This window comes from Bidens hawaiensis, unplaced genomic scaffold (genome assembly GCF_021521415.1).
Source record: "Bidens hawaiensis isolate Kalapana, Puna unplaced genomic scaffold, B.hawaiensis_p1.1 tig00021192_1, whole genome shotgun sequence".
Lineage (NCBI taxonomy): Eukaryota > Viridiplantae > Streptophyta > Magnoliopsida > Asterales > Asteraceae > Bidens > Bidens hawaiensis.
In genome coordinates this window covers 269,505-283,922 of record NW_027493280.1, presented here as the reverse complement: position 1 = coordinate 283,922, position 14,418 = coordinate 269,505, and the positions used below count along the sequence as shown (strand labels likewise).

The following is a 14,418-nucleotide window of genomic DNA, read 5'->3' as shown; positions in this document are numbered from 1 at the left end:
TAAAAAACTTTTGTATTAAGCATGTCTCAAATGATACTAGAACCCATAATCTTTTGGTTGGGAGTAATACCACTTTGTCACTAGACCAAGTTAGCGGTTATGTAATTGAGTATAAACACTAAATATACATATTGTTTTAATAAAAATACATATAATATAAAATAAAAATCGAGCCTAGCAAGGTATCAGGCCTGTGGTTGTCGAACACCTAGCCCCCATTAGGGCCGGCCCTTCGTATATTGCAGGGATGTTCTTTCCACTTTTGTTTACACACATGTGGTATTTATGCCACAAATATATGTACTATGTTGGAGACAATGTTCTATTACCGGTTTCAAAATTGTGTTCATCCAATCATATATGATAGGAACATCATGCATTCTTACGTGTCTATTTTATTTTATTTTTGGTGTGTGTGCACACACGCGTCACCTCTTGCATCAATCATATAATAGTTGATTGACCAACCCATAATTTATATTTAACTAGGATTTAGAACCCGCGCTTCGCAACGGGACTGTTAAATCGAACAAAAACACATACGTAAAAAAGTCAAACTATAAACTCGTTGCCGACGCGAAGTCATTCTGTATCAAGTTATGACATCGAAACTAAACAAAAGAAACAAAGCCGTCAATGCCAAAATACAACAATTTATATCATATGTAGAACCAAAAAACCGGCGCGTTACAGCTGCGAACCAACACAAATTCGGTTATCAGCGGTACCAACACAAATTCGTAAACATAAATTAGTAAGTCAAAAAAAAGTATTTTAAAGGCGAGGTATCAAACGTTGAAACGCGGATATAGCACCTATTATAAAATTGTTTCTTAACTACAAATAATATTCCTTTTTTAAAAAACCAGAATTTAAATTTTAGTATATCCTTATTTTATAGTATTTTCGTATTAAATATTTGGTGAGATAATTTTTAATATATGGGATGTTATAACTTGTTTAAGGGCTATCTGGGTTTGTTGAGACTCATACACGTGAATTCGGGTCAAATACATGAGAAACCTCTGTTTACAAATAAAGTAATATGGTGGTTTGAGAAAATGTAAGAAACAACCGGAGAGATTTTAAAGGTTTCTGAAGGAGATAATAAGGAGATAGTATTTTTGAATGAATGCCCCCATTCCTTTTCTCATTAATAGTATATATAAACATGTAAACGTAATCTCCTAATTATAGGATAAGATTATCTACGTCAATGACTATCATAATAACAATATATTCTAAATATGAGTCTACGTCTATTACACCCCTGCAGTCGAAACGAGAGGGGACCGGATGTTGAGACTGGACCGGAAATTTTCAAACAAAGCGCGAGGTAGACCTTTTGTAAATATATTCGCAATCTGGTAAGACGTCGGAACATGTTGTATACGCACCTGCCCGCGCTGAACTTGTTCACGAACGAAGTGAATATCGAGCTCAATATGTTTCGTACGCTGATGATGAACGGGGTTCCCGGAAAGATATATTGTGCTTACGTTGTCACAGTACACGAGAGTAGCCCGTAGTAGGGGACAATGAAGTTCCAAAAGAAGATTACGAAGCCAACAAATTTCTGCAACGACATTGGCCACTCCTTGGTATTCAGCCTTGGCACTCGAGCGGGAGATAGTCGGCTGACGTTTAGAGGACCAAGAGATCAGATTGGTTCCATAATACACATAAAACCCCGATGTCGATCTTCGAGTATCCGGGCAACCTGCCCAGTCGGCGTCAATGTAAGCAAATAATGAAGGATCAACCGATTTGCTAAGTGTGAATCCGAAGTGCACTGTACCCTGAATGTATCGAAGAATGCGTTTAAGGGCTTCCCAATGTGAGGACTGCGGGGCATGCATATGCATACAGACCTGTTGAACGGCATAAGTGATATCAGGTCTAGTAAAAGTAAGATATTGCAGTGCACCGGCCATGCTACGATACAATGTGGGGTCTTCAAACGGGGTACCCGAATCGGCGCTCATTTTACCATATGAGTCTATAGGAGTGGGTGCGGGATTTGCACGCTTGCATACCAGCACGTCGGATAATCTCATGAGCATAAGAAGATTGGTTTAGAAACATTGAGTCTCCAGTCCGGGTAACCGAGATACCTAGGAAGTAACTAAGTTGGCCTAAGTCTTTCATGGAGAATTCAAGTGCCAAACTGTTCATGATCTGTTGACGGAGAACTTCAGAGGATGACGTGAGAAGAATATCATCGACGTAAAGTAATAAATATGCTATGTTAGACCCGCGATGTAAGATGAACAGAGAATTATCACACTTACTTTGTTGGAGCCCCATATGCAGAATAAAATTTGTAAAGCGTTGGTACCATGCTCGCGGTGCTTGTTTGAGACTGTATAAGGACCGTTTAAGTCGGCAAACATAATCTGGATGGATTTTGCTTCGAAACCCCATGGGTTGATACATGTAGACTGTTTCATGAAGAGTGCCATGTAAAAATGCATTAGTGACGTCCAACTGATATACTGGCCATGACCTACAACAAGAAATGGATAAGACAGTACGTATCATTGCCGGCTTAACCACCGGACTAAAAGTTTCCTCACAGTCTATACCAACTTGTTGCGACCTACCATCACAAACCAACCTTGCTTTATATCTCTCTAAAGTACTATCCGAATAAAACTTGTGTTTGAACAACCACATACTGCGTATAACATTCATTTGTGGATGGCGGGGGACAAGTTCTCAAGTCCCGTTTTTAATAAGTGCGTTATACTCATCTTGCATGGCATTATACCACACCGGTATGGACAAGGCATAGGTGGGATTTTTAGGTATAGGGAAGATTGTGGTGGCAGATAAATTAAAGGTTTTCTTTGGTTTCACGATGTCGTTCATGCCACGGGTGCGCATGGCGTGAGTAACTGGGGCAATGGGTGTGGGGGGTGACGATGGTGTGTTAGGCAGAGAGGTAGGAAGGTGTTGTGGGGTAGGTATTTGATGGAGTGGTTGGGTTGGGGAAGTGAGATGAGCTGGGGATGGTTGGGCCGTGAGTGGGGAGGAGGGTGGGGATGGTTGGGCCGTGAGTGGAGAGGAGGGTTGATTGAGTGTGATGATTGTTTGTTCTGGAGATGTGGGTTGGGAGGAATTAGTGATGTGGGACCATAAGTATGGATGTGGTGGAGTGTTGAGGAAACTGTGAGGTTCGGTATATGAGGAAATTGGATTGGATAGGTTATTTGCAAAAGGAAAAATTGTTTCATCAAAAACAACATGTCGTGAGATGGTGATTTGATTGGTTTTAATGTCTAGACATTTGTAACCCCTATGATTTTGAGGGTAACCAAGAAAAACACATGGGTGTGAGCGATGGGCAAGTTTATGAGTGAGGGTGGACGGGTGGAGAGGGTAGCATAAGGAACCAAACACACGGAGATGTTCGTATGATGGGTGTCTATTATAGAGTAGTTCGGTGGGGGTTTTACAGCGATGGGTTTTGCTTGGGAGAATATTTAGAATATAAGTGGTCATTTCAAGAGCGTGATGCCAAAAAGTTGAAGGAAGAGAGGCATGAGCTAGAAGAGTTGTTAATGGAGCGGATTTTGCGTTCCGCTTTCCCATTTTGGGAGGATGTGTGAGGGCATGATAAACGAAACATCAAACCGTTTTGGTCACAATACTGTTTGAAGGAATTGTTTACATATTCGATACCATTATCACATTGTAGGTTTTTAATTTTTCGTTCAAATTGTGTTTCTATTAATTTGGAAAAGGTACAAAATATAGAGTGGACTTGGGATTTTTTTGCTAGTGGATACGTTCATAGAAAATTAGTGTGGTCATCTAACAATAGGAGAGGTCCAAAGGTCGCTATGAATAATGTCAAAAGGTAAAGATGAACATGTATACGATGACATAAATGGTAATTTAACACTCTTCCCAAAAACACATGATTGACAAATAGTCTTGTTCAATTTAGTAAAAGATATAGCATCCGAACATCTTAAAAACTGAAGTAAAGATGGCCCGGGATGACCCAAACGTTGATGCCAAAGTTCTTTAATGGATTTATGGCACCATATCCCTTGATTTGTTAAACACAATTCTTAAGAAAGACACAACCGCCTTCGATGCATGGACTGCACTCGAAGATCTGTTCAATGACAGCAAAGCTACTAGGTCCGTCTATCTCAAAACAAGCTACTAGGTCCGTCTATATCCGAACGTCTATCTCTGATACCATGAAGGAGATAATAAGGAGATAGTATTTTTGAATGAATGCCCCCATTCTTTTTCTCATTAATAGTATATATATAAACATGCAAACGTAATATCCTAATTATAGGATAAGATTATCTACATCAATGACTATCATAATAACAATATATTCTAAATATGAGTCTACGTCTATTAGTTTCGTTTATATATGTTTAAGATTTATTCACTTATTTTTATTAAAATTCATTTTAGCATGTGGTTGAACTTTCTATACGTCGAAACATATTTTTAAATTAATTGTTTTAATCTCATCTTATGACGGTGATGAGTGCAGAGAAAGATCGAGTTAGAAAAATTGTCTGGTCTTCTAATCTAAGTGCAATACTTCAAAAAGTTTATAACTAAAAAGAAAAGTTATTAAATATAAAAATTTTAGTATACATATTTTATATGTGACAATTCATGAGGACAATCACTTGATCACCAACGTGAAAAGCTCACGGATCTCTCCATGTCACCCCACCCCTACTTGATGACCATCTTCCAAAAAGGTTTCATAGTTGGATCCGTTCCACCCTTCTCCCCCCTCTCACAAAACTTGGCTTCTTCACCCACCAACCGCGAACTCCTCTCTCACTGCCTTTCTCGTTTATGCTTGCCCTTCCTCTTTCCACGTTAGTGTCCATAAAGCCACAAAACAACCTCCTATAACATATGCTCTTAACAAACAAAATAAACACTCGGTTATGAAGTGTACTTGTAATGATTTAAACATAGATTTTGGATAATTGACTTGGTATGTAAAGCAACAAAAAAACCCTCATATGCTTATTTCTAATGTTTACTCCTTTAAACACACTAAAGCGCTGTTTGTTTTTTCAGAGGTGAAATGTATGTAGTTTGCGGACAACATTTGTAGACATCTGTAGGAGAAGAGGTTGAACAAACCTCTGTAGTCTGCAAGAAAAGACTGTTTGTTTTTTAACTTCTGCAGACTGCTAAAATAAGATGAAATTTTAACAATTTTTCAAGTGCTCAATTCAAACATAAACATAAACAATTTTCAAAGGCATAAATTAACATAAACACTAATCACAAAACATAACATAATCGGTTACATTACCCGCAGGTGGAGATTGTCGACGACTGTGGCTTAGAGGAGGTGGTGCGACGACGGTTGCGGTGGTGTGGGTGGATGTGAGGGGGCGACGACTAGGTGAGGGGGGCGACAGTGGTGGGGTAGAGGAGAGGAGGATGGCGACAGAAATGAGGAAAGGACTGCTGTTTTTTTTTTGTTGCCAAGGATTATGGTTTCAAACTTTGAAGAGGTCAAAAGATTGTAGTCCATGTTTCTAAAATAAGAGGACACGAAGACCTTTTATTTAATAAAATTATCTTTCTAAAAACAAGCACACTACAATCCTGCGCATGGTCTACGCGAAGAAGACAAATGAGGTCAAGAAAACCCCACCTAAAACGGGGTCTTACGAGTTTTAGCGACTAAAAGAAGAATTCAAACTTGAGGGACGCTGTGTTCCCGAGTTAAAATAAGGAGAGAAAGGAAAGGAATCACTTTCTTTCTTTTCTTTTCAATTTCACTCCATTAACTCATTTTCTTTTTTTTCCTTTCTATTCAATTCTTTCCAATTTAAAAAGAAAGCAAGCTCACCCATTTTACCCTTTATTTGCCTTATCTTTCTTTTCTTTTCTTTTCTTTTCTTTTCTTTTCCTTCCCTTTATTTTCTTTCCTCTAATGAAACTCGGGAACACACATTTCTTTATTTTTTCTCTTTCCTTCTTTTAACGAAACTTGGGAACACAACATGCTTTCTATTTCTCTTCAATTTCTTTCCTTCGGTGAGACCCGGGAACACAGATTAATTGAAAAAAATTAAAAACACCGTGCACAAAAACAGAAGCTTCTCAGATCAGTTAAACACCAAATACTAAACCCTAGTTTCTAGTTCTACACCATCACTAATGGCGGCCACCGTTCTCCGTCTCCGGCGATCACTCGCTCTATCCTCCACTCTCCTCAACCACTCTAAGCTCTTCTCCTCCGCCGTACCGTCCATTACACCACCGATTTCTTCTCCATCCACCACTCATCAAAACCCTAGCTGGCATGACGTCACTCGATCGAAACACAACAGTCATCCGTTCCAATTCATTTCGTCAAGAGCTATGTCCTCTAGGTCCAGATACAACGATGATATGGACGGAGATCAGATCAGTCCTGATGCGATACTCTTCGAAGGCTGCGATTACAATCACTGGCTGATTACTATGGATTTCCCCAAGGATCCTAAACCGTCGCCCGAAGAAATGGTCGAAACATATGTTCAAACTGCTGCGAAAGTCCTCGGAAGGTTGTATTTCTGTTTTTGAGCTTTTTTCTATAATAATATATGCATACTCTAGGGTTTTGATATAATGAATTGTGCTTTAATGACTTTATAAGATAATATATTTTTTTTACATGACAGTTTGCTAATCAGCTATGCAGTCAATATCAGTGCTATCAGATAATATGCCGGTGATATTGACCGATATTTGACCGCTATCTCATTGATTTTTCCGATATCAGTTTCTTAAGTCTTAAGTGTCAAATTTTAGTGTTTAATGTTAGTGTTTTAAGTCATAACCAATTCCTATCTGCTACAATTGTTAGTGTTTTGTAAGTTGGGAAAGGCTAGTTTGTTCATGGTAGGAGAGCATACTGAATTGTTAGTGTTAAATTGCTATATATGTATATAAGTTCTGCATTATATTATAATTTCCGATATCCCATCGCGATAACTGGTATCTCAAATATCGGTCCTTGACCGATATGCGATATTTTTCCGCATTACTGTATATAATTTAGTCTTTTGACATATAATGGCCTGTGCTATATTATTTTTTAAGATTCTATAATACTTTTGCATCTGATTTTGTTAGGGTCTACTTTATGTTAATCTAGGACTTGCAAACTGGTCGGGTCAGAACTGGTGATGGGTCAAAACAGGTTAGGGTTGGTATGGGTCAATTGAAAAATAGGTTCTTTTGGTTCGGGTCGGAACGGATCTGGGCATATGTAAATGTAAACTGACTGTATTATATCTGTGTAAATTAGGGCTTTGGTATAATGACCTGCGTTTCAATGAGTTCTTAAGATATTATAATCCTTTCACATCTGACTTTGTTAGGGTTTAAATTAAAATTGCTTATTGCTGTCAATTTGGTTTTTAACTGAGTTTCCGTTTTGTTGTACTGACATATTATGATTGCAGTGTGGAAGAAGCTAAGAAGAAAATCTATGCTTGTAGCACAACTACATACCAAGGATTTCAGGTTGAGGTATCAGAGGAAGTTTCAGAGCAGTTTAAAAGTATGTTTTCTGTTCTACTGCCTACAATTACTGATGCTGTTTGCTGTTGAATGTTGATGTATATAACCTCATGTTTTCATGAACAGGTATACCCGGGGTCGTATTTGTATTGCCTGATTCCTATATTGATCCTGTCAACAAAGAATATGGAGGTATGGTTGATTTATCAATTTATCAACAAATAATTTATCTATTTTTGAGCTAAATTTTTAATTTGTATTGCATATTTTCAGGTGACAAGTATATTAATGGAACAATCATACCCAGACCGCCACCTGTGCAATATGGTAGACAAGGTGGAAGGTATAATGATAGAAACAGAGAATATAACAGACCGCCACCAAGAGGCCAGTTTGAGCAGAATAATGCAACTGGAGGACAGGGAAATTATCAAAGAGGCCCTCCGCCTTCTAATCAGGCAAATTACAACCAAGGCGAACAGAGAACTTTTCCTCAGAGGGATCAGGGAAACTATGCACAAACTGAGCAGAGGGATTTTAGAGGGCAGAGTAGTAATTTTACTCTCCAGCCTGGTGGAGGTTACAACCAAGGAAGTGGTGGAGGTTATAACCAAGGAGGTGGCAGCGGCGGTTACAACCAAGGAGGTGGCGGAGGTTACAGGCAAGGGACTGGTGGACAATATGATCAAGGCAGAAGTGGAGGTTACAGGCAAGGGACAGGTGGACAATATGGCGGCGGCGGCAGTGGTTATGGGCAAGGTGCAGGCGGTCAGTATGGACAAACGGGCGGTGGGAATTACGGGCAAGGCACAGCTGGGCAATATGGTCAAGGTGGGGGTTGGAGTAATGGTCAAGGTGGTGGTCAACAAGGTCAAGGTGGTGGTAGAAGTTACGGGCAGGTAAGTGGTGGAAATTTTAGGCAGGGGGCTGGTGGAAGTTATGGGCAGGGAATGGGGTATGGTGGTGGAAATCAAGCTTCAACACAATATGGGGAAAATTCAAACTTTTCACAGGCGGGGCAGAGGGGCAGCTTTGGTGGGCAGCAAGGGAACTATGAAGGTGTTAATGAAGCTGAGGCCTTCAAAGTATGATTTACTCATTCTTATCTTTGTAATTACAACTCGTTTATAATTAAACTGTGTATTTGTTTTGCAACTTGTTAAGTTTGAACTAATATGAAAATTTATATATTTACCTTAGCTTGTGTCGGTGAATTTGTTTTTGCAGGAAAGATGATTAAAATGCTTATGAAGGAAGAAAATAATCCTTTGGAAGGAGTGTGCTAGATGAAGCAGCGATAGTGAGTCGTATTTTATTTTAACTCGTTGGTATTATGCTGGTCTGTATTATAATGGTGAGCTTTTGATGGTTTTGATTTTTAACTGCATACATCTTGTTTGAATCAAACCACTCGTTAGTTCAATGCAGATTTTTTGGCAATGATTTGGTGTTTTTTAATGTTGGCCCTCGTTCTGCATACAAAAGGATTTCCTTATAAAAGTAGTTTTTTAGGTAAAAAGATTACTGGAGGATGGAATGACGTAGTGAAACCAGTTTTAAGTAGAGAATTATAAGAGTCGTGTGTAACATCTATTTCAACAACATTGTGTTCCAAGTGTTTAAACATTTTTTACTTGGTTATAATACTGTATATTATAGAATTTTAATTTCAAACTAGGTGTGTTTGACCCATGAGACTTGACCGAGATCAACCCTCTAGCATTGGTAAATTATCCAAGTGTATGGAAATATGTGTTAGCTTTCACTAAGTGACTGCGAGGGCATACCTGATTATCAAAATGTCACCTAACCTCTTAGTGACAATCTTGAACACGACACCATAGAATCAATAAATTTTCATGTGGTTCATAATCGTTAAAACCTTATGAGACTCTACATCTGGTAAGGTAAGTCTTTTCTAAACCGATATATAATTGCGAATCACATGGGAGTCAATGTTGAATCAAGAAAATCTCAACTGATCCAGCATTTCACTAACGCAACTGCCTATAAATACACTTATAATTCTCCCAAACTACACCTATAATTTCACCAATATCATATTATCATCACATGTTCTCACTCGTATAAGTTGCACACACTAATACACTATACTTTCAAAGTGTATGTAACACATCTGTATGCATAGTGTGATAGCCATTGCAACACCAAATTCCAAGCCACTGGGACATTAGCCGTGTGGAATCCAATCGGGTCCGCGTAGTTGGGTCCTTGTGGGTTTGCCACCACTCCAGCAAGCTTGCAGCCTTGCACCCACGTTCTTATTTCCCATGTTTTCAATTACTGCATTTGTTTTACTTTCTTTATTTTAGGTAATTTCATTTGGTATTTTTAGTCCGTATTTCTTTTCCTATATAAACTATAGGAAAAGATGGAAATGGCAGGAGTTTTAGAAAAAGAATGTGTTAATTTTATTTCATTGAATTATGATGTAACTTAAATGTTCGCATTTATGTTGTAACTTAAAAAAAATTATTTATGTATGAAAAAATTATGAATGTTTAATAATTATGGGAAGAAGCTAGTTTAAAAAAATAAATAAAATTTATATGGGTAAAGATGAGAAAGTGAAAGTGAAAGTGCTAGCATTCTTTAAAGGAAAATCTCATAAAATAGTAACCAACTTTTAAAAGTGAATCAATTAGGTCACTGATGCATATTTTCTTCAAATCGGGTAACTAAATCTTCAAATCAAGTTTCACCGATTTTTTTGTGTCAAGAAATAAATGAAGGATAAGATGCAGGGTCGGAATTTGCAATATATGTAGTTAAATTTTAAAAAAAATTAAAGAAACATTAATTATTCTAAAATTTAAAAATAAAATTCACGTTGCCACTCAGCGTCAACTTAAAAAAAAAGATAAAAAGATTTTATATGTGAAAAAAAAAACAAAAAGGCTAAAAAAACATGTTAAAACCTTGGTTTATTGGATATTAATAATCCCTATTGACTGGTATTGGTCGATAATATTCCTTATTCATTTTATCGCCACTAGCAGTCCCAAATTAAAAAAATGTGGCCCCCAATGGTCCCCCGTTAAAATGACTTAACGACGTTATACTTTTTTTCCGAATTTTAAACTAATGATTTAGGGCTTTTGATCGGAAGGATGACACGAGTCAATTGAATTAAAACTTCATTTGAAACGGTGCTCCAAAACAACGAGACGATGCTTCAATTCGGGTGTTTGAACTTACAATTAACAAAAATCAAGTCGTTTAGATCATCGTTTTGAGCTAAGTTTTACATCAATCGACTCGTATCCTCTTTTCAATCAAAAGCCTTAAAACATTAGTTTGAAATTCGGAAAAAATATAACGCCATTAAGTTGTTTTTAACGGTGGACCATTGGGAGCCAACTTTAAATTTGGGACAGCCAGTGTCGATTAAATGAATAGGGATTATTATCTGCCAATACCAATCAATATGCTTATTAAACATCATACATAACATATAAACAAATACACATGATAAGCAATTAAGCATTGTTATCCATACCTAACTCATTTCTTGAGCCCAATTGAATAAAGCCCAAAGTAATTCAAATAAGTTGTTTGGACCGATTGGACTATTGGAACAATTTAGGAGTAGCCTAGTTATGTTAGTACTTAGTAGACCTAATGCCTAACAAGCTAATGTTATCTGTTAAAAATTATTATTTTATTAGTATTAAAACAAACATCTCACATATGTGATGCGTGAAAATCATGCATATGCTTTTGGGATATACACACATTAAAGCACGTTGCACATTGTAAAACCAGTATGCCACCACAAAAGTAGTCAATAGATAAAATCAAGTAAGTTAGTAACATTTAAATCGCATGCTCTTGTTTTAGTCATATTTTATGGCGTGCATGCTAATGATCCATATATGCACTAGTGGTTGTGAAAGAGGCATGTTAAGCGTGTTACAAAACTTAAAAGAATATTGAAAACTTTTGGTAATGTCTAATGTTGATCAAGCCCATGTCGTGGCTCGTGACATAAGATGACGGTAATAGCGAATAATAAAAGTTTGGTCTTTTTCTTTAATAGGAAAATCAATGCTTTATTAGAGAAATCACCCAACAAAGAAATGAAAATGTAGTATACAAAAAGGTCCTGGGAAATTTAGAAGTTAAGAGGATAAAAGATAACATAGGAAATACAAAGATCAAGATAAAGCTACATAGCACCGATAAAACAAAAACACACTTTAACGTTACATCCTAGAGAGAAAAAACACCACAGCCTGCAAAAAATTTAAAACAAAGTGTACTGTTTATCGGTTTCTCTTTTGGTTTATTCGATTTCATAAAAAGAATTAAAAAATTAGCTGAAACCGTACCGAGCCATAGGGGCAAAACTAGGAAAGGGTCAAGAGGGTCCATTAACCCTCCGATCACCATAAGTCGGGTTTCAAAAAACATGATTTGGATCCTTTAGTTACAGTCAAAAGAGAAGAAAATATTGTGATGATTATGTGATAAAAAAGTTATGGCCCCGTCACTGCAGCGAGCCATATTCAAGAAGTTCAAAATGAAGCGAAAATTCATCAAAATAAATATTTTTTTTACCATTATTTATTATTAGATTGGATTGGGATAAAGTTGCAATCGAATTGGGCTAACTGACACATCTTAAATAACCAATTTGATATTCGGTTTATTCAACCTTTTCAGTCCGGACCAATTTCAAATTCATGAAACCCCAAACCCAGTTCGGTTTTGACATAACACCAATTCAACAAATATGTAATTTAGTTAGATTTCAAACAATTTCCTTTTAGCTTTAATTGGTTTGAAATCGAATAATGAGCCCCCTAAACTCAAGCCATCCAATACCGAGTCATAATTTGTGGTTGGGAGAATATGACGTCTTGTCTATAATCAAGAATCTACACCATGACGGATGCACAATTCTCATTTTCCACCTCATGCGACCCACAAAGTCACAAGTCAAATTTTATTAATGATCAACTATTCGTCGTCGAAGGATGGAAAAAAACCGTAGATTCTTTTTATATGATCTGATATTTTTTGCTGCATAATATGCAAACAATGATATTAATATGTTTTATACCAAAGTCAATCTAACAATTCTTATTCATGTTAAATTTATGTTTTTATTGGGGGAAAAAAAGAAGCATGTATTATATTTTGGTACTTAATTATTATCAATATTATATAAACTAAAGATATATCTCTTTTATGTAGTTGAAAAAATTAAAGAAGATGGGCGCTATTATACACGTAAAAAAGAAAAAAAAATGTCACTAATCACTATAACTGATTTGCAGAATTCCAGTATTCCACACAAATATTTCAAAAAGCTTGAAGTTTCCTTCACACAAGACATTGACTAATTTTAATATTATTATCTCGCAATTACCATTTTTAATTGTTTCAAATTATTTTCACAATAATAACTTTAAAGACTTATTATTAGTTATACTGTCATCACTTGGTTAATGTTTTTTGGTGTTCATTTGAAAAGATCGATTTAATATGGTTTAAATAATATTAAAATTGGATTTCCCTTTTTTATACTTAAAACCATACAAAATTCAAACAAACCCAACCCAAACTAACTTTAATAAATGATTGTTTGAGGCATTAAATTTCATATCCAGTTATCATGACATAACACTAACAAAAGAAACAAACACATCAAGCGAAAGAAGAAAAAAATATCCGAAATATGTCTACAAAATATCATCCCAGCCAGGGCCGTCTCCGATAATATAAATACCTTGGACGGGCATTAAAAAAAGGCCCGTATGCCCTAACGAGTAACGAAATATATAAGATATTTTTTAAACGACATTAACGTTATAACAATAAAAATAGCAAAATTGTAGTAATAAACTCAAATACAATAATAGCTAATGTCTTACCGATAATTCGTGAAGCTCTCCAAGTATTCTTGACATCGAATATTTTGATCATCTCTTCGCAGTCTATACTATCTAAGATTTTTTTCTCGATGACTATCATCGTCAATCCATTAAGTCTTTTTTGGGACATTGTAACATTCGTTATTTTTCACACCCGAAAACCAACCCATTTCGAATTTTCGGTTTTTGTTTATAAGATATCTATATAATATTTATATATATCTCAAGTTTTGTTAATGTATTTTACATTCGCCAATTTTTTTTGAATTCATTAGATAAATCCGATTTATCGTTTATGCGCATTCTCGCTTAATAGTCATCATTATATAATATTCCCGACGATTTAAAGTTTATCGTTCGTTAGTTTTATACTGCTTTTGTTCAATATGTACGCAACGATCCAAACTATAAGTTCTAACTAAACCGATCTAATTTAAATTGTTAAATGTTTGAAAAAACCGATCGTAACAAAAAGTTTGAAATTGTTTACTCTTATATGTTTAAAAGAAGATTAAGTCAAAATAATGTAATAAATATCAACTGCAAAGTAATAATAATATAAAAAAAATGTAAATATTAGTATCATATTGAGTCTTGAAAGAAAACAATAAAATAATAAGTACAATTAGAATAAGTTTTTAAAATTTAAAATCCTTTTATTTTAAGCAGGGTATATACCTTAAATACACTTTTCCACTTTCATATTTATCTTCTTCCTGATAAACTCACAGTCAAATGCCGCCGCCCTCCGTGTTATTGAAACTTTTTTAAGATCGTGCTACTTTCTTTCCTTTTTCAACTTCAACCACACGGCTGATAGTAATTTGAAGGGTCAAAAGCATAAGAAAAAACATCAAGCATTAGATCTCACTAGTGACATTTTCGATCGTCGAAGAGTCGCCGGAGGGTCAACGGACCCTCCTGACCCCCTTACATTTTAAGATCCGTTTCTCTCTCTCTCTCTATATATATATATATATAATTTTTGTGCCCCCAA

At 36.0% G+C, this 14,418-nt stretch overlaps 1 protein-coding gene across 1 annotated transcript; it reads left to right on the top strand.

Moving 5' to 3' along the window:
* The first annotated feature begins 6,155 nt into the window (after window positions 1-6,155).
* On the top strand, window positions 6,156-8,873 carry LOC143562995 (uncharacterized). Its single transcript, XM_077050650.1, has 5 exons — window positions 6,156-6,560; window positions 7,464-7,561; window positions 7,648-7,713; window positions 7,795-8,606; window positions 8,749-8,873. The coding sequence occupies exons 1-5, from the start codon at window positions 6,172-6,174 to the stop codon at window positions 8,755-8,757; spliced, it is 1,374 nt and encodes a 457-aa protein (XP_076906765.1). The 5' UTR covers window positions 6,156-6,171; the 3' UTR covers window positions 8,758-8,873.
* The last annotated feature ends 5,545 nt before the right edge of the window (window positions 8,874-14,418 follow it).

Excerpts from the sequence above, each read along its gene's own strand:
- LOC143562995 (XM_077050650.1), top strand. The coding sequence starts at position 6,172 with ATGGCGGCCACCGTTCTCCGTCTCCGGCGATCACTCGCTCTATCCTCC. Across the intron at positions 7,562-7,647 it reads AGTTTCAGAGCAGTTTAAAA|GTATACCCGGGGTCGTATTT; the intron begins GTATGTTTTCTG and ends TTTCATGAACAG. Across the intron at positions 7,714-7,794 it reads TGTCAACAAAGAATATGGAG|GTGACAAGTATATTAATGGA; the intron begins GTATGGTTGATT and ends GCATATTTTCAG.